The sequence below is a fragment of the Mastigoproctus giganteus genome, chromosome 11, assembly GCF_048544385.1.
Source record: "Mastigoproctus giganteus isolate SK-2022 chromosome 11, ASM4854438v1, whole genome shotgun sequence".
Classification (NCBI taxonomy): Eukaryota; Metazoa; Arthropoda; class Arachnida; order Uropygi; family Thelyphonidae; genus Mastigoproctus; species Mastigoproctus giganteus.
In genome coordinates this window covers 100,442,640-100,470,328 of record NC_143585.1, presented here as the reverse complement: position 1 = coordinate 100,470,328, position 27,689 = coordinate 100,442,640, and the positions used below count along the sequence as shown (strand labels likewise).

At 35.7% G+C, this 27,689-nt stretch overlaps 1 protein-coding gene across 1 annotated transcript in view; it reads right to left on the bottom strand.

Annotated features, from left to right (window-relative positions):
- LOC150078292 (DALR anticodon-binding domain-containing protein 3-like) overlaps positions 1-27,689 on the bottom strand; it is a 325,092-nt gene that overhangs the window by 70,014 nt on the left and 227,389 nt on the right. The window contains exons 14-15 of the mRNA XM_090385185.1: positions 17,815-17,900; positions 9,292-9,418 (exon numbers count right to left, since the gene is read on the bottom strand). Of these exons, the coding sequence (XP_090241311.1) occupies positions 9,292-9,418; positions 17,815-17,900 (213 nt within the window). The remainder of the gene's footprint in view (positions 1-9,291; positions 9,419-17,814; positions 17,901-27,689) is intronic.

The window sequence follows — 27,689 nt, the reverse complement described above, 5'->3', positions numbered from 1 at the left end:
CTGTGGATAATATTCCTCCTATTTTCGCTTATTAGAATCACCATTTATTAGAATTAAAATTCAATTCACAAACGTGATCACAATGACCGGTGCTTACTACATATCGTATAGTGAACGGTATTTTTTTAAGGAGAGTCCATCGTAACATGATTTGATCGTACAGCGAACCAATCGTAAAGCGGAGGTCCACTGTATTTTTAACTATTTCCATGAAACTTCACATAATTGGGGAAGCCACTTAATTGGGCCAAATTGCACTTGTACCAATGTGTCCCAAATAACCAGAATCCACTGTACATATAGCATATATTGTTTAGGTAGTTGCCTGTACATTCATATGTATATTGAATTACAACTAACATTTTTTAGTAAAATGTACAAGCAACTGTGGCATCTACATTATGGTAACCATTTATATCTTTAAACCAATTCAATTTAATTAACATTAAATAGTCTGTTCTAATTGTAAGACAATTAAAACAGACATTAAAATAAGACATTATAACAAACAGTTAGAATAAGACAATTAGCAACTCTTAACAAATAATAATATTAACAGCTAATATGATTATTTGTTAAGCATTTAATGCATACAAAAGCATCTTTTTGGCTAATGTTGAACAATAATTTAACAGAAAATACATTTAACAAGTGGAATATCGATTAAAAAAAAGTAAACTGTTATGTTATGTTATAAACTGTTGTATCTGCATTACAATAATTATTTATTTCTTTTAACCAATTCAGTTAGTTCACGTTAAATAGCCTGTTCTAATTGTAAACCTATTCAATTTGCATTATATGTTTTTTTACTTATAGTTCAATTTTTACATATTTTCATAAAATGGTACTGTCCTGATAACTGCTGCTGTTATTTAGACAATATTCTGTATGTGGTTAGGGTTTTCTATTTTACTGTTATCGAGTACATTATTTAAGTAAAATGTAATAAAGTTGGTAAGTATTCCATTCCTTTTAAATTTTCCATTTAATAACATTGCTTCACAATTTTTTGGTTATTATTGTAGATCTTCATAACTTAACTGCTTGTCACATTATGTATTATGTATCCCTATGTTATTATCCTAATGGGTGTGTTTTAATTCCAATTAGTCAGATGTATTACTTCAAAGTTATAATCTTCTCTTTTATTGTATAATCCAATTTCAATATAATTTTCTTGTTATCCATGTTTGTTTTTGTTAGTTTTAAGATTTTAAGGTAAATGTAGCCTTTAATTTCTTCTGAGTTATTATCAAAGGAAATTAGATTGTCCTTATATGCCTTAATACATTGATTTTTTATGTCTTTTTAATATATTCTTTTGTAATAATGAAAAGAAATGTGTGCAGCCACAATGGATATTCTGGCTCCCATACATATGCTAATTGCCTATCTATAAATATCTCTGCCTTCATATATGCAATTATGAAATGGACAGAAATATTTTAGTCAATACTCCATGTGTTGTTGTTTTTGTTTTTTTGGTTTTTTTTTTTAGGAGCATTAGCAACTAAGGCCATATTGCTCCGGGATATGCGGTGGTCATTCCCTGACCTTTCCGCATCCTCTATTTGGTGGTGATGGGCTCGAACCCTGAGTCTAATCAAGAAGTGTGTGCTACGCATGGCTGCTCCTTCCCACCTGGCTACGGAGGCACCCATGTGTTGTTGTTGTCTGGTTTTTAGGAGCATTAGCAACTAAGGCCATATTGCTCCGGGAATATGCAGTCGTCATTCCCTGACCTTTCCGCATCCTCCATATTTGGTGGTGACGGGCTCGAACCCCGGTCTAATCAAGAAGCGTGTGCTACACACTGCTGCTCCTTCCCACCTGGCTACGGAGGTGCCACACTCCATGTGTGTGTGGCCAGACTAAGTGTTATACTTATTTCCTGATTAAATTAATGTTTAATGTTGCAAATTGAACAGAATCAAATCGAATATTTAATATTAATTAAACTGAATTGATTAACAGAAATAAATGATAAGTAATGTAGACATTTTCACTTATTTCTTTATCTCCATACATTTCACATTTGTAATTTGGCATACAGGTAAATGGATAGGCAACTACTGAAACATTACACATCATGTATATGGACTATATATATATATACACATCATGTATATGGCACCCTGAAGAGAGACCATTTCTCATATATCATTTCCCAAATTACATTTCACATTTGTAATTTGGCATACAGGTAAATGTACAGGCAACTACTGAAACATTACTCTTCAAACAGGCCTCTGAGGTTGGGTATATTCATATTGTAGTTTTAAATGTTTTTTAAATGTTAGAGAGTAGTGGAAAAAACTACAATACTGAAACATTATACATCATGTATATGGACTGTCTGAGTATATATATATAACTGAAATAATGAAACAGCGTGGCACCCTGAAGAGATACCATTTCTCATATATCAGGCAGTTACCTGTAATATTAATCAATATATGCTAGTGAGAATTATATTAATTAATATATAAGATAGTGAGTCGTATTTTTATTTTTATTTTTTTTTTCAATTAACCTTATGAACTTGCATGTTATCTCTGTGTACATCATAATTTAATTTAATTTAATAATGATTAACCTTAATGACTGACATATAACAATATTAAAGCAGCTATAGACATTTCCTGATTAACATAACTATAAAATCCAGGACTCTTACTTATGCTAATGGGAAATTATGCTCTGGGGATAACCCGAGTACAAACTTAACAGTCTTCATACTTTTTACTTTCTTTCTACTGAATATTCTGAGCTATCTGCAGTCCCAAGGATAGGAACATCTATTTCTTTCCTAATTTCTTACCTAATTTTGCCCTCCTATTAGCAAAAACTGCTGTACAGCTGCCTTTGCATATAACATTTAGACAAAACAAATAAATAATAGTGAATATGTACCTACTTCAAGTTCTTTCCATGCAGCATGGCACTGCACAATCTCAACTGGCTTTGGGAGTCTTACTCCATGAGTAAAACTCCTAAAGCCAGTTGAGGGTATATTTATAACTGAATGCACTTTTAACACCAGAAAAGGCTAATATACTTAAAAGTTAAAAGATATAATATATATATATATATATATAAATTCAATTTATTGCTTACTAAATACAAAAACATTCAGAAATAATTACAAGAAATAAAAACAAAATGTGTCAAAACCTCTTCACAGTGACCTAATGGGTTTACAACTTATAGAAAAATATTGTCAAATTTTCAGTTTCATAATTCATCTCCTATACAATGTGTATATATATAGATAATGTATCTATATAAATAGAATACAAGTTTATTAATTCAATTTATTTCTTTATAAAAAAATTTGTCCATTATTACTATTCTTGAGAAGAGAATACACAAGAATGATCTGGCACTCAATCTTATTTCCAGAACTCTCCATTCCATAAAATGAAAAGATGTAAGACTATCATCTGTTGTTAGGATCCTGATGGTGAGTTTAATAGCAGACAAGTTCCATGTACAAGTAACCCCCGATTTACACAAATTCACTTTTACGCAGTTTATTTGGAAGAGCAACCACAAAGCTTGGGTGACGCAAACAAAAAATTATTTTTGTACATCAGTTAAAGATTATTGCTCTAAAATTGGTGTCGAACCTCAAGCTTTACTGTTATTAGATAATTCTCCTGGTCAATTCCTAATCACTAAGTGATTAGGAATCACTTAGTGATTTTACAACTCCAATTGAATTCCTACCTCCCAACACAACATCAATTTTGCAGCCTATGGATCAAGGCATACTATTTAAGGTAAACATTTCAACAGTTAATTACAAACACTAATGGTCAAGACAAGGACAGTATGAGAGAGTAGTGGAAAAAATTTAGCATCCTACAGGCAATTCTTAACATAGATGAGTAATGGAAAAAAGTTTCAACAACATCTTGCTTAAAAAAGGAGTATGGAAAAAATTATTCCCAGAAAATGAAGAGAGCTCACCCTTAGATACAAGTCCCAGAATTGTCAAAGAGATCAGTAACATGGCAACTGAAATCGACAGTATAACAACAGATGATCTGAATAAATTACTAAATGCCCACAGTCAACCTTTGACAAATGAAGAACTGCAAGACCTAGAATTTAATGGCATTCATAGAAAAATCATTGTCAATTCAAATTTTGGAAAAAGCTCTATCACTGCATGAGCAATGCATGAATTTGTTAGAGGGGCATGACAGTGATTTTGCAAGGGTAGATGCAGTTAGATGAGGTTGCGATCAGATGACAGACTGTCATAAGCAAATTTTATGAACAAAAAGTAGGCAAGCGAGGCAGACCACGTTGGATTCGTATTTTGTAAAAAAATAAATCTGATATGACATGAATGAGTTCTATGTGATCTTTGTTCTAAGTCATTTTGAAAACTGCAATATGTATGCAATTAAAGTTTGTATTTAGGTGTACTTTAAATAAAAGTTTAGTATTATTTCATTGCATTTTGAATAAAAATGATTTGTTTCAAGATATTCTGTACACTGCATTAATACGAGAAAAGAAAAAATCAATCGATAAAAACAATCAAAAGATGTGAAAAAAAATGGTATCCCATTTAACGCAGAAATTCACTTTACGCGGATTTCTTGGAATGGATCCCCTGCGTAAAATGGGGGTTGCCTGTATAGTAGAACCCTGTTAATCTGGACTTTGTGTTAATCCAGACTGGATTTTCAGTCGAGAAAAATTCTAACTATCGAAAAAAAAAAAAAAAAAAAAATGTCTGTCCACTAACTACTTGACCTGGACATTTGGGGGAAGGGGGTTTAAAATTGAAAACAATAAAAGAGATACGCAATCAATAACAAAGAACACCGCACGCACAAATTGCAACTAACACAACACATGCAAGTGAGAATGGATTAACAAGTTATGAAACTTAAAAAATAGGAATGAAGAGAACATTCCAAAAATTTATTTATGTTTTTGATATGATTGATGATTTCATGGAAGGAGAAACACATTTCACCATAATAATGTAAAAACCCACAGAATTCCAGCTGTCGCTATTATCGCAAAGTCAATAAGATCGTGTTTACTATCCATTTATAATAGATTGCACTAACAGAAAAGCCTCATAAACAGGAGACTGCTAATTGTTTTTATTGTTTTATGGTTGTGAAATCCAGAAGTCCGACTAGACCATGTCATATGGTCGGAGACAATCATAGGGTAATCTCGAGTGCTGGCCTATTCAGTCAACAGCTGCAGCTAGCATTGTCCACGCGTTAATTTTGAAAGCGAGTTTCAAAATTAAAGCAAAAAAACATTGAGGACTATTTCAAGTAAACTTCTTGACAATAGTTATTTGTTTTGTGTTTAATTTTGTGTAACATAATGTTCTATATTAAAACTTTATTTTGTTTACTTACCATGTTCTTTTACTTTTTATAATTTTTATTTTAAAATATCATTTTATTAATTTAATATAAAAACCAATTTAGTTAAAATTTTGTCATTTAGTAACTTTAAATAAAAACTGGTATGTTAAAGATAGCTCCCGGTTAATCCGTACTTTCACTAATCCATATCGAGTGTGGTCCGGTCAAGCCCTACTGTATATCGGATACATTTGGAATATTTAAACTGTTTAACATTTCTGATTTTGATCCCCTGTATGAGAATCTGGCTTTAATATTAAGCCCAAATGGACACTATAAATTCCAACTATCCTTACAAATGTTAAAAAATATTTCCTCAGTATCTGGAACTTTGTAATCTTCACCAGAAAAATCTGAATAAGCCAGTTGCTCTACTAATGGTTATATTAGGTGCCAGACTTTTATTCAGTGTGTCTGAATGAAAGTTTGAAATCTAATATAACTTAAACTCCACAAGATGAAGACATGCTTGATTAATAGCAATATTAATAACTCTTAGGTGTCCAGCATGATTATAGTTAATGTATGAGGATTTTGTGATATTAATTTGTAGAACAACTTTTCCCAAGTAATTTGATAATTCAAGACTCTTCTTATGAAACAATAATTGATAGACATCATTTCCTTTACTGGAAAGTGAAATTTCTTCAGGATTATAAATAACATCTGTGGGTACAGCAAATTCCTTACTTTTAGCAGAAGAAAAGAAAACTAATATTGAAGAAAATAAAACCATTGATAAGGATTCACCTTAAGGATGCCTACTTTCACATCTCAAATATAAGAACTAATGTGGTTTGAAGAAAAAAAATGTTTCTTAGTGTCATAATTAATAGCAAAATGGACAGAAGGGAACCACTAACTACTTACTTGACCTGTACTGCATCAAAAAAGCAGAACTAATGTTAGAAATATCGCACAAAGGTCAATCAATTTTGATTCTGTCAAGCATTATAAATTTTAGTTTTTAACTGGTTTAAATGGATAACTGTATACCTTTGAGAAAGATAACAGTGAATCTGGTGTGAAAATTCCAATTTACAAGATACAACAGTAATTTTTCCAATGCTTTAGAAGAGACAAGAAAATCAATTGCTGCATCCCAAAAATTTTTTTTTTTTTTTAACTGAAATTTACAATAAATCTGTAAATATACTATTCTAATGGAAACCAACCAACCAATATAGACAGTTTCAGAATGTAACAAAAATAGTATCTCAATACAATAACAGCTTGCTCTCTTCAGCCAGGTTATCTTTAAGTGAATTAATAATAGACCTCAAAATATTTATAACAGAACAAGTATCTGTAATATAGTTATTAGAAAAAGTCCTGAAAAAGGCTCACTTCTCCAGAAGAGTTAAAATTTAAAAAAAAAAAAAAAACAAAAAGAGAAATCCAATTCACTTACACAAGTGACTTTATAACTTTCTATTCACTGCTATTCTTGCTGTCGAATGCTATTCAATATGAAAACACATTTTTCTAACTTGGTACATGAAGACACAGTTACTAAGAGCAAGATTTTTAGCTAACTGAAAGTCCTCTCTACTTTTGAATACATCTGATATAGTCTGACAGAAATTTCTTAAAAAGTTTAAACTAAACTTTAAATTTTTAAATTTTAGAGAAAAACTTTTAAAGTTTTTCTCTTTGCTTATTTTTAAACAGGATAGATAAAGTATATGACCACCACGGCTTCAAACTGGAGGTAACACAAACTATTTTTAACACTGCAGTTGTCAAAATGAAATGTGAACAATGCATAAGCTTCTAATGGAAGTTTAGTTAAGTATGCTCTGGGATATAGGGATGCAATGGGCTGAAATAATGCTAAAGAAAAAAAATTTAAATACTTAAAACCAAAGAATCTATGTAATATCTTTGTGGATAGGGACATCAACACATAAATGTGGATAGGAATGTCAACATGTAAATGGTCAGTGATCAGATCTAATGAAAAAGGTATCAGCAGCAAAATATTAATTATGGCAATATTTGCAAAGTCTAACTTGGCTTAGTTTCTTGAAGGGTGGGGATGGGTCATCAATTCCAGATCAAAGGAATGGAAATTTGTAGAAATAAATTCCATCGAGATATAAAAGCAGCAAAGTCTAAATACAAGTTATTTTGCCAATAGAGGAATATTAGATAAACCCAACCAATAAAAAATGAGTGTTATTAACCAATCAGGAGAGCTAAATATATCCTGATAAATCTTACATCTGAAAAATAAAATTGCCTTTAACTACAATAAGAATTTACTAAACAGACACTAAAATTGGCTGTAAATATTATTGCCAGTCCTTTTACTTTCATGAAAATGAAAGTTATAACTGAACCTAGAGAGAAGTTGATTAATTAAAGGATTGGGCTTTAACCAGGTTCTTTTCCAGAGAACATTAAAAAATTATATGAAGAGTCTGACAAAATTTCAATACAATTTTCTAATTTATTTCTAACATTCTGAAATAAGTGAAAAAAGTGATAATACCAATTATTCAACAAGCTGTACTTTATGAATCAAACCAAAAGAGCTTTTACTAAAATAGAAGTTATTAACCGTAGCCGAGTGGGCAGGAGCGCAAGTGCAGTAGCACACGCTCTTTGAATAGACCGGGGTTCAAGCCCCTTACTGCTGAATACGGTCGATCTGCCAACCCGCACTGGACCAGCGTGGCAGATTATGGTCCATTTCCCTCAGCATGAATTGTTGAGGAGGCTTCCATCCTGCAGTGGGTTGATAATGGCTGCACTTTACTTTTTTTTTTACTTACCTTTCTTTACTTCTGACATTTTTTCTTAATTCTATTTTGCTTCAATATTTCAAATACAGGAAGTGAGACAAATGAAGGGATTCTCAGATGTGAAAAAAAAAGTGTGGGTTTGAAATATGACAAAAATATAATGTATAGGAGGGAATTCAAAGAAACTGTTGAAATAACTTGTCATGACCAATGAGATGAACAACCAACTTGCTCATTGCACGCACACACAGTAGATCCATAAATTGATCATTAATTCATCAACATGTGGAACATTTAACAATCTAGTATGGTAGAGCCCCATCCTAAGGAATGTCTGATTACAAGACTTGTATCCATGGGAATGCAAATTCCTACAGCATATCCAGATAAATGTTGTATCTCGTGAAATTTTCTCTGGAAAATAACAGTTCAACTCCATGGCCATGCATGACACTATACCACAACATGTCAACTTTGAGCTACTGCATTCTGATTCAATAAGTTCATAGGGATTTTCTAACCCAAAATCTTTGCATCACACCATCCCAAAACCATAAAGGCACCCATTATCAATATTCATTTTGCTTATTTGCCGTAAGGACATCTGTGGGAAGTTATACCTGCTTTATTTATAATCAAATATAATTATAAATTATATTCATAATATAATCAAAATCATTCAAATATTTGATTATATTCAAAATATAATCGATTTGTCATATAATCAAAATCATTCCTTTCTATTGTATCTCTTTCAGGTGCTATTAAACATTCAAGTTGTTCACTCAATAAAATAGTAATAGCTTAATCTATTAATCATTTAAGTTGTACAACTTGAAAATCTTCAAACTTGAATCCCCCTGCAGGCATTGATGTTCATTAACTCTTCTTTACAAATTTAATGGCTTCAGAGCTCACAAGAGTTCTTTAAAAGAAAGTTAATCATTTTTTTTTTTTTTCTCTTCTCATGGTGAAGATTCATAATCATACCATTATTTGGCACCCTCAGAAAATCTACTTTGCCAATAAATATCATGTAGAATGACTCCATTGCATAACTTCCTAAAAAGTATTTCTTAATGGAAAACAATTTCTATTTTACAAAATTTGGTAATATTTTTCAAACTACATACCTGCATCAACTTTACTTTGATGATTGCAAAATAACATAGCTAAACGTGCAGAGTTGTACTGAACAAAAATACCTCCTTTCAAATCTGCAGACCTCTCTTCTTCATGGTCAGTAAGCTGAAGCTTAACCTTAAAAAAATAAAATAAGAAGCAGAAAAAAACAATTTTAAATATGAAACAATTTTATTACCACATATATTCGAAGCCATTTAAATAGGAGAAATTAACAGATTACTTAATGCAACTCATAGTTTTGGCTAAATTATGCATGGAGATTATTAAAAAATTAGACTTTTTTTTTTATTCTGTAGGAGAGTAAGTTGCAAATGATATATGCTTTTCTATATCTAAATTTCAGTGCTTGTAAAGATCAGAATGAACCAAATGGAAAATTTTATGTTCTTTTGCTTTTTAGGAGAATTCATATTCTGCTACCCAGTCTAGAAATACCAAAAGTCACAGTACAAAAGTTTATTTGTTTGAGACAAAGTTAAACCTAATGCTGAGAGTTAATGATTTCTTTCCCTTCCCTAGGAGATTCAAAATTCTGTGTACCAAGTCAGCTGCCAATGTGGTAAATGCTACATTGTGCAATTGTACCGGAAACTGCCTGAAATGAGGAACACACAGGTGATAACTGAAGAGTAACGTGGAAGGAGGGAGGGGCGGGGGAGAGCAATATCACATCACTTTCTCAGCATGTAGAAGAACCATACCTTCAATCTGCTTACCCCATGACTGAGGTGATACAGGTTGAAGAGATTTTAAAGAAGGGATTTCAAAGGAGCTTGGGGACTATCTAACAGCCCAGGTAGCAACATAAATTGGAACTGTGGAAGAATCACAATTGCTCTGTACCCTCCCTATGCTCAAGCTTTTCCTAAACGTTCATAGCCATTCCATGAGGCTTTAAGCTGTTTGTTGCAAAGCACAGTTACACACCAATTCAGCATGGTTCAACAATGCTATCGATCATTCAACAATGCTAGTCGATCAAGGATCCAGATATAACATATCCTAGGTGTCTATTATGTTCAGATTTGATGCTACGCAAGTCCAAACAAATAGGAGAACCACGCCAGGCAAGCCAGTTGCACCAGAAGAAATCCAAAAGCAATCTGCTATTTGTTATCACCCTCACATGGAAGCAACAAGCAATGTAAATTCTTTGCTCCTATTTTGCTAATAAAGGAAAGTTTTAAAGACTAGATTGCAAGATATGGCCATTAAACCCCCCCCTCCCACCACCACCATCCAGAACTACAAAAACCTCGACAATCCTGCCTCCTATTTGAAACACTCTAAATACTCTGTGTGTGTGTGTGTGTGTGTGTGTGTGTGTGTGTGTGTGTGTGTGTGTGTGTGTGTGTGTGTGTGTTATTATATATATGCAGAGTTTTTAATTACACATATCTCAGCATTAGCATTAGTAGAGGCATATGATGCAAGAAAGCAAGCTTATTCAGCATCAGCCAAAAAAACACCACTCCCATTTCACCCCTCCGTTCGCTCGAAATAACTGTCCAGTTGAGCCTTAAATTTGTTTAGGCTATCAACTTCAACAACAAGTGATGGAAGTCGGTTCCACCAACCAACCACCCGCTGGCCAAAGGCAAATTTCCGCACATCTATCCGACATCCATCCTTCCTCAATTTGAATTTATGCCCTCTGAGCTGATTATTCTGAGCAAGATGAAGAATCCCATTGGCACTGAGCATGCTCAAACCATTCAAAGCCTTATACACCTCTATCAGATCACCTCGCCGGTGCCTAGTCTCCAGACTCTGTAATTTGCAAAACTTAAGCCTTTCTTCGTAAGAGCAACCCTTTGTTCCATTCACTAATCTTGTTGCCCTTCTCTGTACCCGTTCCAGCAGCTCTACATCCTTCTTGAAATGAGGCCTCCAGACCTGTATACAGTACTCAAGATGTGGCCTAACCATTGCCTTATACAAGGGAATAATCACCTCCTTATCCCTGCTAGAAAAATTCCTGTATATCATTGACAAGACACCATGGGCTACTCTTGCAGCTCGTCTGCACTGCTCAGAGAACTTCATATCTGCCTGCACAATTACCCCCAGGTCCTTTTCATTCTCCACCACTGTCAGTGTAGTACCGCAGAGTTGATACGTTGCTCTGGGGTTACTGTTTCCCATATGTAGTACTTTACATTTGTCAATGTTAAACTTCATTTGCCACCTCTTAGCCCATCTGTTCAACCTTTTCAGATCCTGTTGCAGCAGCATAGCGTCAGTGGTGTCCTTAACAACCCTGCCAACCTTTGTATCATCTGCAGACTTGGACATTAAACTTAATATCCCATCATCAATATCATTCATAAACACCGAAAACAACAACGGACCCAACACTGAACCCTGAGGAACTCCACTAATAACATGAGTCCACGTTGAGCAGTGTCCATTGATTACCACTCTCTGTCTTCTGACACTCTACTATCCCCTTATCCATAGCAGCAATTTGCCTCTAATGCCACACTGCTCCAATTTGTGCAGCAGTCTTCCATGTGCAACAGTATCAAAAGCCTTTCTAAGATCCAAATATATAATATCAAAGTTATTCCCTGCATCCAGTTCTTTTGTGACTACATCATAGTATCCAATCAAATTGGTCAGGCAAGACCTGCCCTTAACAAAACCATGCTGTGTCTGAGCTATAACTGAATTCTTGTCTAGATGATCCTGCAGTGCTTCTTTAACCAGTGCCTCCATTAATTTACCTGGAACAGAAGTTAAACTAACAGGTCTATAATTACTTGTGTCAGCCTTTGATCCTCCTTTGTGAATTGGGGTTACATTTGCACATCTCCAGTCTATGGGTACCTCCCCTGAGTCCAAAGAAGCTCTCATAATTATGGCTAGGGGTTTGCTTACTTCCTTTGCTGCCTCCTTTAATATAACTGGATAGATCCCATCCACCCCAGGTGCCTTTTTTATGTTTATCCTCAACAATCTCTCCTCCACTTTCCTCTCAGTTATTACAAAATCATCCAGCTCACTGGCAATGTTTACTTTACCTATATCATTCTCCTTCCTGAATAACTCCTCATGCGTGAATGTAGATGCAAAATACTCGTTTAGATTGTTAGCCACCTGAGCAGGATCCTCAACTGTTGAACCATCAATATCCAGTGGACCAATCTGATTCATCCCTTTCCTTCTTGAGTTTAAATAGGTAAAGAACTCTTTTCTGTTTTTCTTTGCATCCTTTGCCAAGGATTTTTCATAGTCTGCCTTTGCCTGCCTAATCTCCTTTGTGACTTGGTTACAGACCAACTTATATCTATCATAGGCTTCCATGCCACCCATTAATTTGTATGTATCCCATGCATTTTTCTTCTCTGCCACATGTCTCATTAGTTCATCTGACAACCATTTAGGCCTAAACCTTGAACAATATTTCTTAGTTGGTATGTAAAGCCTGGTAGCCTCCAAGATTAGTTCCTCCTTGAATGCTTCCCATTTTGAGTTTGCTGTTGGTAACATCATCAGTTGGTCCCACTGTATAGAATTTAAATACTGTCTCAGACCATCATAGTCGCCTTTACGAAAACAAAAACCCTTCCCTTTACCTCTGATGGTAGTTACCTCCTTGAGTAAATCCCACTTCAACACACTGTGATCACTGCCACCTAGTGGTTCATTTATCTGCAGATTCTTAATGCATGAAGAATCACTACTGATAATCAGATCAAGAGTATTGCTCCCTCTTGTTGCCTCACGAACATGCTGATGTAGAAAACAATCATCCAATAAATCCACAAAAGCCTTGCTAGTGTGCGAGTGACCAACCCACAAATTCCAGTCAATATCTGGGAAATTAAAATCCCCCATTATAAGACTCTCTGATTTACTGGCCCACTCTATTTCCCTGTACAATATCTTATTATACTCATCAGAGTCATTAGGCCTATAGCACACTCCTACTCTCAATTTTGATTTCCCTATGCTTCTGTCACACCAAACTGACTCGACACTGCCCTGTCCATCGATGTCGACTGGCTTCACTTCCTTGGACTTTATGTGTTTCTTAACTAATAGCATAACCCCTCCTCCCCTCCTGTCCTGTCTATCATTTCTATACACATTGTATTCCCCCAATTCCAGTTCCGTATTCCCCCAATTCCAGTTCCGCATTCCTTATATCTGTGTGACACCACGTCTCTGATATCCCAACAATATCTGCCTTTGATGTTTTGAGCAATACCTCAAATTCATCAAATTTATTTACCAAACTCCTAGCATTGGTGTACACGCAGGTATACATGCACCTGTTTCTATTCTTGGCTACCCTAACACAACCCATGTGTTTACTTGTACCGCAATGACTCCCAGCAGTCTCTGAAATATCCTGCATCTTGTTTTTCAGGCTTCTGCTCATTTCAATAGAAGCAGTGCAAGAATCACTTCCACCTCTGCCAGTGGCTACTGTTAATCTATTAGTCCTTGTATCCCCCCCAACTAGCAGTTTTCCGACCCACTTAACTCTGCCTCGACAGCATCAGCAAAAATTCTTGCACCCTTTCTATTTAAGTGTATCCCATCCCTGTAGAAGCAATCTCTCCTGTTAACAAGTACAGTCCAGGCTGAAAAAAATTCTACCCCTTGAGCCTTGCATAATCCCTCCAGGGCCGAATTGATCGACAAGGCTCTCATCATATACTCCCTCCTATCGTGTCTGGGCAGAATTGCAGACACTTTCAAATTCAACCCTAATTCACGGCTTTTTTTCAACAGTGACCTGTACTTGCTAAGTAATTCCGCCGGTCTCCTACTCTTAATATCATTAGTGCCAACGTGTACAACTCGGAGTCATGATTCCGATTTAATTCAATAAAATTTCAAAACAAAATTAAATCCTTAAGTTATATCCCAAAACAGTTATAATGCTATATTTATTTTTTCGGTATCTAGTGTTTTCTACGAGTTCCCTTTATATAACTTCCGTATCACGTGTACCACTATAGTTATGTATTAATTATTTGTTACGATTAAGTCGTTATATATATATATATATATATATAGAGTTAAAAGTACAATTTAATTGACAATAAAGTTTATCAAGATTAATAGATTTACTGATTAATTGACAATATTATATTATTCACTATACTACACTAAGGTTATGCTATCGTGTAAAAATGGCGGGAATTCACGAACGGTACTTCTACGGACTCGTAAGTATTGATTAGCTTCCAAATCTCGCTATCTCAATTTAGAATAAACTAAGGATCCTGACTAGGTCTATAATCTACTTATAGAAGATAATTTAATATAACAATTGGTTAATAAATCGACTAAATTTGGTTAAAAAAAAAAAGACCTCTCGTTCAATTTGTAACACGTGGATTTGATACCGTTACCGATACTAAGTAATACCTACAAAATCTCTGTCTAAGTTAAACTTTAAACTAAGTATCGTAACTAGGAATATAAAGCTACTCTAGAAATAAGTTAATATGACAATTTAAGCTAATAAATCAGAAAATAAATCAGGAAAAACTTCTCTGTTCCAAGAGCGTCAAAGAGCTTCGTCCGCACAGGCTAATCTCGTACCCAGCTATGTCATCATCATATGTATTACTTCATCACCATATGATATATATACAGTCCACAACTAAACAGAAACTAACACAACTGCAACTAGATGAACACCAAATCTCATCACTCATCTGCTTTTTAGCTGTTTCTCCATCATATTGTAGTTGGTTCTTATTTTGTAAACATGAACAAACAATGAATTAAGATAGAGCAAGAAGAATATTTCCCTTTAATAAAGCTCATTCACTCTTGTGTATAATAAAGTCTGCAGTCCAAACATGCTGACCAATATATACTCAAAGAATGCTAAAAAGCCAAAGTTAGAAAATTATTCTCTCTTAATTAAAATCAATGGAAATTCTGAATAAACTTTCCACAATAACGTGAATTACAAAAAAAGAAAATTGGAAAACACATTGCTTCTTTCATTCCCACATATACACAATAGTCTCCTCTTACTGTCTGCCTAGTATCCAGCAAGGAACTAGTGTAATGAAACAAAAAATAATTATTTCAAACCTGCAGAGCAGAGTTCTAATGGTAAAATATTTTTTTCATTCAACAGAAACTAAGATTCATTACTTTTGAAAAAAGTAATGAATCTTAGTTGTTTGGATAGAAGTCCAAAAATAATTAGTTTCATGTAGGAAAACTGATTGTTGTGTGCCAGAAGGGGTGTATACATTTTGTGCATATTAATCCAATACTACAACATATTTATTTTGAATGAAAAACTATTATTACCACTGGAACTCTGCTCTGCAGTAGACAGTAAGAGGAGACTTTTTTCAATGCATGGATACATATACATCTGGCACACAGCATTACATGTTATGAGCATGAGAAGAGTGTTATATGATGGACTCTCACTGAGATATAATTATTGGTGCAAGGTGAGGTGTCCATCTCTGAGCATGTTTTGGGCTGATCCCAACCTACCTGTGTGCAACTGTAACAGGAATGCAGATGACTGGGGCAAAACAACCAGCTTGCACAAAACCTGTGGTGTAAAACCAATGGTGGATGAGCAAGGTGAGAGATGACTGCCCAACAAGGCAGTCACAACGGTGCAACTGGCCACGTACATTGTGAATCCAGGGAATATTTGACATGGACTATCAGAACAGACAGCTAATTCAATGCCCCCTTCTTGACTATACCTCATCTAGTGTCACAAACTCAGTTGCACCACTGCCTCTATCTGATGGTGGAGATCTATTGCTGACAACTACATACACACCAATGCTTCTGCTGTTCACTGACAGAGATGCTGTCTTCCAGGAGGAAAATCCACCATGCTACCATGCCAGACAAGTGCAGTAATCGTCTGCAGACTTCACCCTCTCACACCTGACTTTAACCATGCTGAACATCTGTAGGATGAAGTGGAACAGGCTGTCAGATGCATAATTTTAACATCCTCTAGTGTGGAACAATTATGTAAAGATACAGACAGCATGACAATCCATATCTCTAAATGTGTTCACATACCTTATAACATCTATGCCATGAAGCACAAGGTATTCTGTGAGCCCACAGAGGCTTGACTCATTAAGTAGGGGGTTCTAATTTAATGTCTTTTCAGTGATAAACAAATAAATGGCTAAATGTTATATTTATATAATAACTTGTAGCCTATTTAAAGTAATCCTTATTTACAAAAATTTTCCATACAACAAATGCAGCAGGAATGTTTGTGAGTTTTTCACTCAAGTGGTCAGTCCTATTTGTTCACAAATTCATTTCATAAGTCTTGTTTTTTTCACTAGAGACTCTTTAGCTAGCTAGAGCAGCATTAACTTTGCTCTTGTTATTAGTGTACTTTCAAGTGTAAATAGAGGAGGATTAAATAGTCCTCCTCCTCTTCAACTTACTTGAATATTCTCTTCTTGTTGCTGGTGTTGTTAACTTTCAGATATCATATGAGAAAGGAAGCCTTTAATGACATTCAGATTGTCACAAATATCAAAATTCTGCACTTCTAATACCCACTTAAGAATTTGCTGATCATAATCCATCATGTACTGCATAAACAAGAGGTTTATGATCTGTACCCTTGAAATAAATTTCAATTTCTTAGTGGCTATATCATCGCTGAAACTTCACATTCAGTGGCTGAATAGATAATCTCTGTTTTATTGAGCCACCAACTCAGGTATGCAACAATTTTCAGCTCTCCATCTGCCTTTTGTAATGGCTTGTCCAGAAGCAGCACTGAAGAGGATAATCCACCATGCATGCTAACTCCCAAATAAACTTTGTATCCCCCTCCTTAGTTAAATTAGTGGCTAGTTTCATTAGCTCAAAAGTTAGGAATGAAGTATCAATAGAAGTGTACCAATCCCAAGAAATTTCTCACCTATTTTTATGTTTTTTTCCATACTTTTACTAGTAGGTTGGACCTGACAGTTCTTATGGTGATCCCTCTGAAAGAACGATATCTGTAATAATGCAGTTTAATGGGGTGGACCTTATTTTATTCAACAAGACAATTTGCCCTTTTCACAAAAGCATCTCTAGTTTGAGAAGAATGGTGAGACATTAATGGACTTGCCCACTCAGCACTCCAATTTGTGCAGAACAGAATCACTATAGGAAGAATTATAAAAACACAAGGACTTATCCATTAATATCACTTTCCCAAATAAAAGCTTAGTAGAATATTTTCCACCAACACATAAGTTGGTGGAAAATATTCTACTAAGACTATATATTGTAAAATAATCCACAAGAAGCCCTACTCCATATTAAAATCTGATCTATAAATGTCATCTTTTCTTCTAATTTTTACCAAATGTAACAGTGGTAATAGGCACTGTTACATTTGGTAACAGTGTCTATTGCCAACAAATAGAGACAGTTACAACAATTTCGAATTTGTTTTTGTCTACATCTAATTTAGTGAATTAAGGTAAAACTACCAATTCTTGAACATAAGTTATACAACTATGAACACAACTTACAGGAGTAGTAAGCCCAGATGTTAGAATGTTAAACTTTACACATGTATCAGCTAAAATCTTCATACAATAACTCCACTTTTGGTCATCTAATAAGAATTTAAAAAGAAAAATATTAAAAACATATAGGTTATGCAGTGTTATAATAGAATAATAGTGCCTATGTAAATAGTGAGAAATCAGTGAATGCAAAATTGTTAACAAGGTAAGTTAATATAGTTTTTAACTTACCTTATTAACTGAAATGTTAATATAGTTTTTGCTGGCAAAATAACAAATTAGCGACATAAAGCACTTGGAATATGGTCAGAGTACAATAAAATTTGCTCACTCACAGCTTTAACCTACCAAATACTGATTAGAAAATGGTACACATTTTCTAATCAGTATTCTAGATTTTTGCAGATTCTTTGCAAATAGTGCTTTAGATCCTGCTGTGGATAAGGAAAAACTATAACAAAGGAAGTATATAGCATCAAATTGCTTAGGAATTGCTCTATGGAATCATTCACAATCCAAGAAACATACATGCTGTATTTTTGCATAGCCAAAAATACGGCAACCATGCAAAATAACATTCAGCTTTTCTCCTGGGTGCACTCAGGCTGACCTAAACACCTGGCCATTCAATTCCAAGTCACAACATATTTGCAAAATACACTTCCCAACAAAAATATTAAAGAATGGAATTAACTAGTAGATTAACCCTTGTTTAGGTGGTGATGACAGTATGAGTCTTCTGTGGCACCGATTCTACAAGGCATGCAAGGGCATCACTGATGTTAACCTGTTCCTGTAAGAGTACGTTTTTCAGGTTTTCCTTATTCATCAACAGCCACCGTTACTTTCTGATGCATCTTTCCTAATGATCCCACATGTTCTCAAGTTAATTCAGATAAAAAAATCTAAGCATCATGGAAGCCAAAAAAGATGCTGGTATATTCAGAGTATTCTTTTAAAGTAATTTTTTTTAACGATTATGGCAGCCAGTAGAATTTTTGTCTAGAGCATCCCATTACTGCCAAGGTATACTGACAATACAGAAAGAACCAGGTTTGCTACACTACTTATGTACACCAAAGAGATGAAAATCCCCAGTATGAGAGGCCCAGTACCATATCATAAAAACATTGATATAACAAAAATTAAACACCACTGTTATACCACATATAAGAAATGCAACAAACAATGCTGAAGAGATGATAACTACATGCAAGCACAAAAAATATTAAACTATATAATGAAATAAAATAAAAATATCAAAGTTGACAAACAAGCATTAACATCTGTTTTGCATTGTTCATTACAGCTTGCAGCAATTCTTATGTGTATTATTATAGTGTTTAATTTTATTTCATCATTAGGTGATTACCACATTTACTTACATTTTTTAATATAAAACATTGCCCACAATAGAACAAACCCAACAACACTACTAGAGGGAATCTGTACAGAAAAATCATTGCTCTGTGTAATTCTCTCAACACTCATATGTAGTCATAACGATAAATAATATGAAAGGGGATTCAGTGGACCTCAAAACACATTTTTACTTAATCCAATGATTATCTGTCAGTTTGTGGCACCGCTGAAAACATATGTTTGTGCTACTCAATCTTTGCATGCAGTACGGACTCATTCTTAGTTCTGAGCACTATGTGCTCAGAACTAAGAATGAGTTCTCATCTAGCACTGAAGGTATCAACAGTAATCTTTTAATTTTGTTTATGTTAGAACCAACATGAAAGAAGTTTTAAGCTTTTTGTGTGGAGTACCGATATATGCCAACTCTAATTTACCTCAGGGATGCTCCCACTGGACAGGTACTGGAGTCAAGCCTCTCATTAGCTTTCTGATATCACCTGTTTTTTTTTTTATGAAACCACAAGCACGAGAAGTATTGGAACCTGTAGTACTTAGCACCAAGCATGAGTTGAAGGCTGAGAAGATGAAAGAAGGTACTTGTTGACATTAGACTTGAATTTCTGTAGATTATAATTTTCAGGAAATACATATGAAGGGAGGTTGTTCCAGTAAACAGATGTCGAGGGAATAAACAAGGAAGAAGAAAACTTGGTTATGTGAGTTTAAAGTTGGACAGTAAAAGGATATTTACTGGTTGCTGCATGTGTTTGGACTGGTTTGGAAGGGGTTGGGGAATTATTATAGAAGCCAATTCAGAAGAACAATGTCCATGGAAGTATCTATAGAAAAGGCATTCTGTTTCCATTGTGTGCATTTTCTATAGAAACAAAAAAAGTATGTGACAGAGAGTGGAGTGACTTTTTTAGAGATGGGTCATTAATTAACTTAACTGCCTTCTTTTGAATGGAATCTAAAAACCTGAGAGAGGTTTTGGGGATACCACCCCAGATATAGGAACAATATTCCATGGTGGGATGTATTTGCAATTTGTACAGAATGAACAGCTGTTTGTAAGAAAAGTAACTCCAAGAGCAAAAGAGAAAACATGTTTTTTTAGATGCAGAGGAAGCAATATTTGTGATGTGCTTATGAAGTCAGGGTAATCCCTAATAGAGATATGCAATCTTGTCTAGAAATCTGAGTGTCATCAAAGGATGACACTCTGAATTGGCTTCTGCTCCTGTGCAGAAGAAAGGATTCTTCTGCACAGGAGCAAAAGAATCCTTTACGCAAGATATAAGACTGGACTGAGTTTTAGAAATACTGAAATCCCATAGTAAAGCATTAATGACAACACTAGAGTTACGTAATTCAACTTATATGCAAACTTTTTCCACACTTTACTGAGTGATAGAATATTCTATTTAGATTTGAGAGCCAAGAAATTATAGGATTCACATATCAAGATGCCCAATTCTCCAACATTCAGTATCAGTAATGAATAAATATTGCTTCTACTGATGAAACACAATCAAAATAAATAAACTTTATTAAAAATAAATTAAGTATGCAATGACAGATAAAATAAAATATGAGGGTCGTTCAATAAATTATCTACCAACCTATAAAGGAAATGAGATAGAGGCAAAAATCTTTTTTTTATTTTTCAATGTAACTATCCTGAAATTCAATACACTTGTTCCATTTTGTTGGCAATGAGGAAATACCAAACAAAATTCTTTGTCCTGTCCATCAAAGTATGCATAAACAGCAGACTTTATTTCATTAACATCAGCAAAGCGACGTCCACATACATCCACTGGCAAGAAATGCCCAGATAGTGGGAAATGTAAGCAGTGATGATGAGAGAACCATCCTGGTTATAGTGAGAAACAGACCCACTAATATAAAGTTGAAACTTATCCAGAACATGAGGGTGTTGCTGCATTCAAACAGATCCATCCTGATTCTGGCAAACTCAACTTCCCTATCACAGTCACAGTGTGACCATGCACAACTTAACAATGCCCTTGTTATGTTGTTTGTTATTTGGTTTTTAGGAGCATCAGCAACTAAGGCCATATTGCTCCGGGATATGCAGTGGTCATTCCCTGACCTTTCTGCATCCTCCGTATTTGATGGTGATGGGCTCAAACCCTGGTCTAATCAAGAAGCGTATGCTATGCACTGCTGCTCCTTCCCACCTGGCTATGGTGGTGGCTACAATGCTCTTGCTGTGCTATGAAGATGCCCTATCTAATGCTAGTTCTATTCTCCATATGCTTACAGGGGAATATTTATATGACCTGACAACATTCTGGTATTTTGGTTGGAGATACTTACTTCAACAGTACGAAGTATTTGCTCTTCATCTTAAAACCTTACCTGTGATCACATCAATTTCCAACTTACACAGTAACTTCTCAATAAGGAGTTTGTTTTTTTTTTTTTAAAGTCAAATATTTTTTTTTTTTTAAACAGATAGGCAACATCGAAATTCTTTCCAAACATCTAGTTCATGTCTGTCAAAATAGCATTAGCATTAATAGAGGCATATGATGCAAGAAAGCAAGCTTATGCAGCATCAGCCAAAAAAAAACACTCCTATTTCATCCCTCCATGTGTTCCAAATGCCTGTCCAGCTAAGCCTTAAATTTATTTAGGCTATTAGGTTCCACAACAAAAGTTTGAAGCTGTTCCACCAATCAACTACCCACTGGCTAAAGGCAAATTTCTGCACATCTATTCTACAACTATCTTTCCTCAATTTTAAACTATGCCCGCTCAGGTTCTTAGTCTGAGCAAGATGAAGAATCCCATCAGCATTCAGCTTGCTCTACCGATTCAAGGCCTTATATAATTCAGCCAGATCACCTCGCAGGTGCCTACTCTCCAGGCGCTGCAATTTGCAGAACTTAAGCCCTTCTTGGTAAGAGCACCCCTTTGTTCCAATCACCAATCTTGTTTCCCTTCATTGTACTCGTTCTAGCAACTCTACATCCTTCCTAAATTGAGGCCTCCAGACCTGTACACAGCACTCTAGGTGTGGCCTGACCACTGCCTTGTATAATGGGATTATCACCTCCATGTCCCTGCTAGAAAAATTCCTATATATCATTGACAACACTATATGACCTGCCCTGGCAGCCCATCTGCACTGCTCAGCAAACTTCATATTTGGCTACAAAATTACCCTCAGGTATTTTTCACTTTCCCCTTCCTTCAGTGAAGTACCACCCAATTGGTACATTTCTCTTCGGTTATTGCTACCCATATGCAGTACTTTACATTTGCCAATGTTAAACTCCAGTTGCCACTTCTCAGCCCATTTTCCCAACTAATCTAGATCCAGTTGGAGTAGCATACTATCATTACTGTCGTTAGAAACCCTGCCAACCTTTGTATCATCTGCAAACTTGGACATTAAACCTGATATACCTTCATCAATATTACTGATAAATATCCAAAACAACAATGGGCCCAACACCGAACCCTGGGGAACTCCATTAATAACATTTGTCCACGAAGAGCAGTGTCCATTGATTACCACTCTCTGTTGTCTCCCACTCAACCATCCCTTTATCCATTGTAGCAGCTTACCCTTGATGCCATAGCTCTCCAATTTGTACAGCAGTCTTCCATGTGCAACAGTATCAAAATCTTTCCTGAAATCCAAGTATATGATATCAAGATTATTTTTGACATTTAGTTCCTTTGTGACCACATCATAGTAAACAATCAAATAGGTCAGACAAGACCTCCCTTTGACAAACCCATTCTGTGTCTTAACTATTACTGCAGTCTTGTCTAGACGATCCTGCAATGCTTCTTTAACCAGTAATTCCATTATTTTCCCAGGAACACAAGTTAAACTAACAGGTCTGTAGTTACTTGTGTCACCTTTTGTTTGTATTTAGCATTAGCACATGATACAAGAAAGCAAGCTTATATAGCATCAGTGAAAAAATGCTCCAAATGTTTGTCAAGTTCTGCCTTGCATCTATTTAAGCTATCAACTTCTACAATTGTTCCAGCAATCAACCATCCGCTGGCTAAAGGCAAACTTCTGCACATCTATTCTACAACCGTCTTTCCTCAATTTGAATTTATGCCCTCTCAGGTGATTATTCTGAGCAAGAGGAAGAATCCCATCAGCATTGAGCATACTGAAACCATTCAAGGCTTTATACACCTCAATCAGATCACCTCGCAGGTGCCTAGTCTCCAGACACTGTAATTTGCAAAACTTAAGCCTTTCTTCATAAGAGCAACCCTTTGTTCCATTCAGTAATCTTGTTGCCCTTCTCTGTACCCTTTCCAACAACTCTACATCCTTTTTAAAATGAGACCTCCAGACCTGTATAGGTCTGGAGGTCTCATTTTAAAAAGTCTGGAGGACTCAAAGTGTGGTCTGACCATTGCCTTATACAAGGGGATAATCACCTCCTTATCCCTGCTAGAAAAATTCCTGTATATCATTGACACACCATGAACTACTCTTGCAGACCATCTGCACTGCTTAGAAAACTTCATATCTGCCTGCACAATTACCCCCAGGTCCTTTTCATTCTCTACCACTGTCAGTGTGGTACCACAGAGTTGATACGTTACTCTGGGATTACTGCTTCCCATATGTAGTACTTTACATTTGTCAATGTTAAACTTCATTTGCCACCTCTCAGCCCATCTGCTCAACTTTTCTAGATCCTGTTGCAGCAGTGTACTGTCATTAGTGTCATTACTGTCAACACTGCCAACCTTTGTATCATCTGCAAACTTGGACATTAAGCCTGATATACCATCATCAATATCATTTATAAATACAGAAAACAACAATGGACCCAACATTGAACCCCGAGGGACTCCACTAATAACATTAGTCCACAAAGAACAGTGTCCATTGATTACTACTCTCAGTCTTCTCCCACTCAACCATCCCTTTATCCATAGCAGCAATTTGCCTCCAATGCCACACTGCTCCAATTTGTGCAGCAGTCTTCCATGTGCAACAGCATCAAAGACTTTTCTGAGATTCAAATATATGATATCAGAGTTATTCTTTACATCCAGTCCCTTTGTGACTACATCATAGTATCCAATCAAATTAGTCAGACAAGAATTCCCCTTAACAAACCCATGCTGTGTCCGAGCTATAACTGAAGTCTTGTCTAGATGATCCTGCATTGCTTCTTTAACCAGTACCTCCATTAATTTTCCCTGGAACAGAAGTTAAACTAACAGGTCTGTAATTACCTGTGTCTCCCTTTGATCCTCCTTTGTGGATTGGGGTCACATTTGCACATCTCCAGTCCATGGGTACCTCCCTTAACTCCAGGGAAGCTCTCATAATTATGGCTAAGGGTTTGCTTACTTCCTTTGCCACCTCCTTTAATATAACTGGATATATTCCATCCACACCAGGTGCCATTTTTGTATTTACCTACAACAATTTCTCCTCCACTTTACTCTCAGTTATTTCAAGATTATCTAGCTTACTGCCAGAGTTGAATACACCTCTGGCATTCCCCTCTCTGAATAACTCCTCATGTGTGAATGTTTATGCAAAATATTCATTTAGTTTATTAGCTACCTGAGAACGATCATCAACAGTTGAACCATCGATATCAAGTGGACCAATCTGATTCATCCCCTTCCTTCTAGAGTTTACATAAGTAAAGAACTCTTTGCTGTTTTTCTTTGCATCCTTTGCCAAAGGTTTCTCGTAATCTGCCTTCACCTGCCTAATGTGCTTTGTAACTGGGTTACAGACCAGCTTATATCTATCATAGGTTTCTGTGTCACATGTTAATTTATATGTATCCCATGCATTTTTCTTCTCTGTCACATGTCTAATTAGTTCATCTGACATCTGTTTAGGCCTAAATCTTGAACAATATTCCTTTGTTGGTATGTAAAGCCTAGTAACTTCCAAGATTAATTCTTTGAATGCTTCCTATTTTGAATTTGCTGTTGGTAACATCATCAGTTGGTTCCACCGTATAGAATTTAAATACTGTCTCAGACCACCGTAGTCACCTTTACGAAAGCAAAAACCCTTCTCTTTACCCTTGATGGTAGTTACCTCTTTGAGTAAATCCCACTTCAGCACACTGTGATCACTGCCACCTAGTGGTTCCTTTATCTGCAGATTCTTGATGCATGAAGAATCATTACTGATAATCAGATCAAGCTTATTACTCCCTCTAGTTGCCTCCCGAACATGCTGCTGTAGAAAACAATCATCCAATAAATCCACAAAAGTCTTGCTAGTATGTAAGCGACCAACCCACAAATTCCACTCAATATCCAGGAAATTAAAATCCCCCATTATAAGACACTCTAATTTACTAGTCCACTCTATTCCTCTGCACAACTGCTCATTATGCTCATCAGATTCATTAGGCCTATAACACACACCTACTCTCATTTTTCCTTTCCCAGTGCTTATGTCACACAAAACAGACTCAACATTGCATTGTCCACCAACATCAATTGGATTCACTTCCTTAGATTTTATGTGTTTCTTAACTAACAGCATAACTCCTCCTCCCTTCCTGTCCTGTCTATCCTTCCTGTACACATTGTACTCCCCAATTGCATTTCTGCATTCCTTATATCTGTGTTACACCAAGTGTCTGATATCCCAACAATATCTGCCTTTGATGTCTTGACTAGCACTTCAAGCTCATCAAATTTATTAACTATACTCCTAGCATTGGTGTACATGCAAGTACACATGCACCTGTTTCTACTCTTAGTTACCCTAACACAGCCCATGTATTTACTTGTTCCACTATGACTCCCAGCAGTCCTGGAAATTCTCATTGCTTTGCTTTTCAGGCTTCTGCTCAATTGCATTTCAATAGAAGTAGTGCAAGAATCACTTTCACCTCTGCCAGCGGCTACTGTTAATCTATTAGTCCTTGTATCCCCCCAAGCTAGCAGTTTTCCAACCCACTAACTCTGCCTCGATAGCATCAGGAAATATTCTTGCACCCTTTCTATTTAAGTGTATCCCATCCCTGTAGAAGCAGTCTCTCCTGTTAACAAGCACAGACCAGGCTGAGAAAAATTCTACCCCTCGAGCCTTGCACAATCTCTCCAGGGTCGAATTGATTGACAAGGCTTTCATCATATACTCCCTCCTATTGTGTCTGGGCAGAATTGCAGACACTTTCAAATTCAACTCTAACTCATGGCTTTTTTTTCAGCATTGTCTTGTACTTGTTAAGTTATTATGCCGGTCTCCTACTCTTAATATCATTAGTGCCAACATGTACAACAATATCACCCTTTGTGCCCTTAAAGGATGATATCTGCCCTACAACGTCATCAACCTTTGCCCCTGGTAGACATACCCTGGTCCTGTTCCGTCTATCCTTTTTTGCACAATATGTTACCCGTTTCCCTGACAGTAGAGTCACCTACAACAACTAGTTCCTTTGGGACCAGCACATTCTGCCTTGGGGGTTGTAGCTGTGTTGCATGATGTTCAAGTGCAAGCTCTGGCATTGATGTGGGCAGCTGAGAGCTTGATGGGCCCCTCAATTTAAATCCTTCGAGGGCATCCACCCTGTCCTTCAAGCTCTCATATAAGCCAATAACAATGCCGAGTTGGTGCCTGATTTCCTCGCACTCCTTACAACGCCTGCACAGACAAAGATTTTTCCCCTTGGCAATATCATGTCCCGTTCCTGATTGTTCCACAAACATCAAACAAGCAGTGCATTTCAATAGACTGTGATTCAGAGGACAACTGCCCCCCACCTCAGTTCTCCACCGAGCCAAAGCACTTCCACTAGTTTGAGCCTTTTGCTTTCCTGGTCTAGTCTGAGTCATGATTTCAATTCAAGTTCAATAAAATTCCAATACAAAATATAACCCTAAACCTATGTCCCAATGCAGTTATAACACTATATATATATATATATTTCGGTATTGAATATTATCTCCGAGTTACATTATATGACTTTCTTATCCCCTCAACTTACATGTATTAATTTATGATGTTACACATTTGTAATAACTAGGTCACTATATTTATTTAGTTAAAAAAGTACAATTCAATTGACAATGAAATTTAATAAGATTAATAAATTTTACTGATTAATTGATACTACTATACTCGCTATCTAATTTTCTGTTAAACCTTACGCTATGTAGTTTTCCATTAAACCTTATGCTAGCACACGTGTATCGTATAACTGGCGGCAAGTTACGAACGGTTAATCTACAGACACGAGGTATTATTTACTTTCCAAATCGTGCTATCTAAATTCAAAATAAACCACGGAGCTTAACTAGGTTTATAAGCTACTTATAGAAAATATTTTAATCTAATAATTAAGTCAATAAAGCAGCTAAGTATAATTAAAAACTTTCGTTTGCGGGAGCTGCAAAACCTGTCCACACGTGGATTTGATACCCTTACCGATACTAAGTAATACCTACAAAATCTCTATCTAAATTCAATTTAAACTAAAGTATTGTTACTAGGAATATAAGGCAACTCT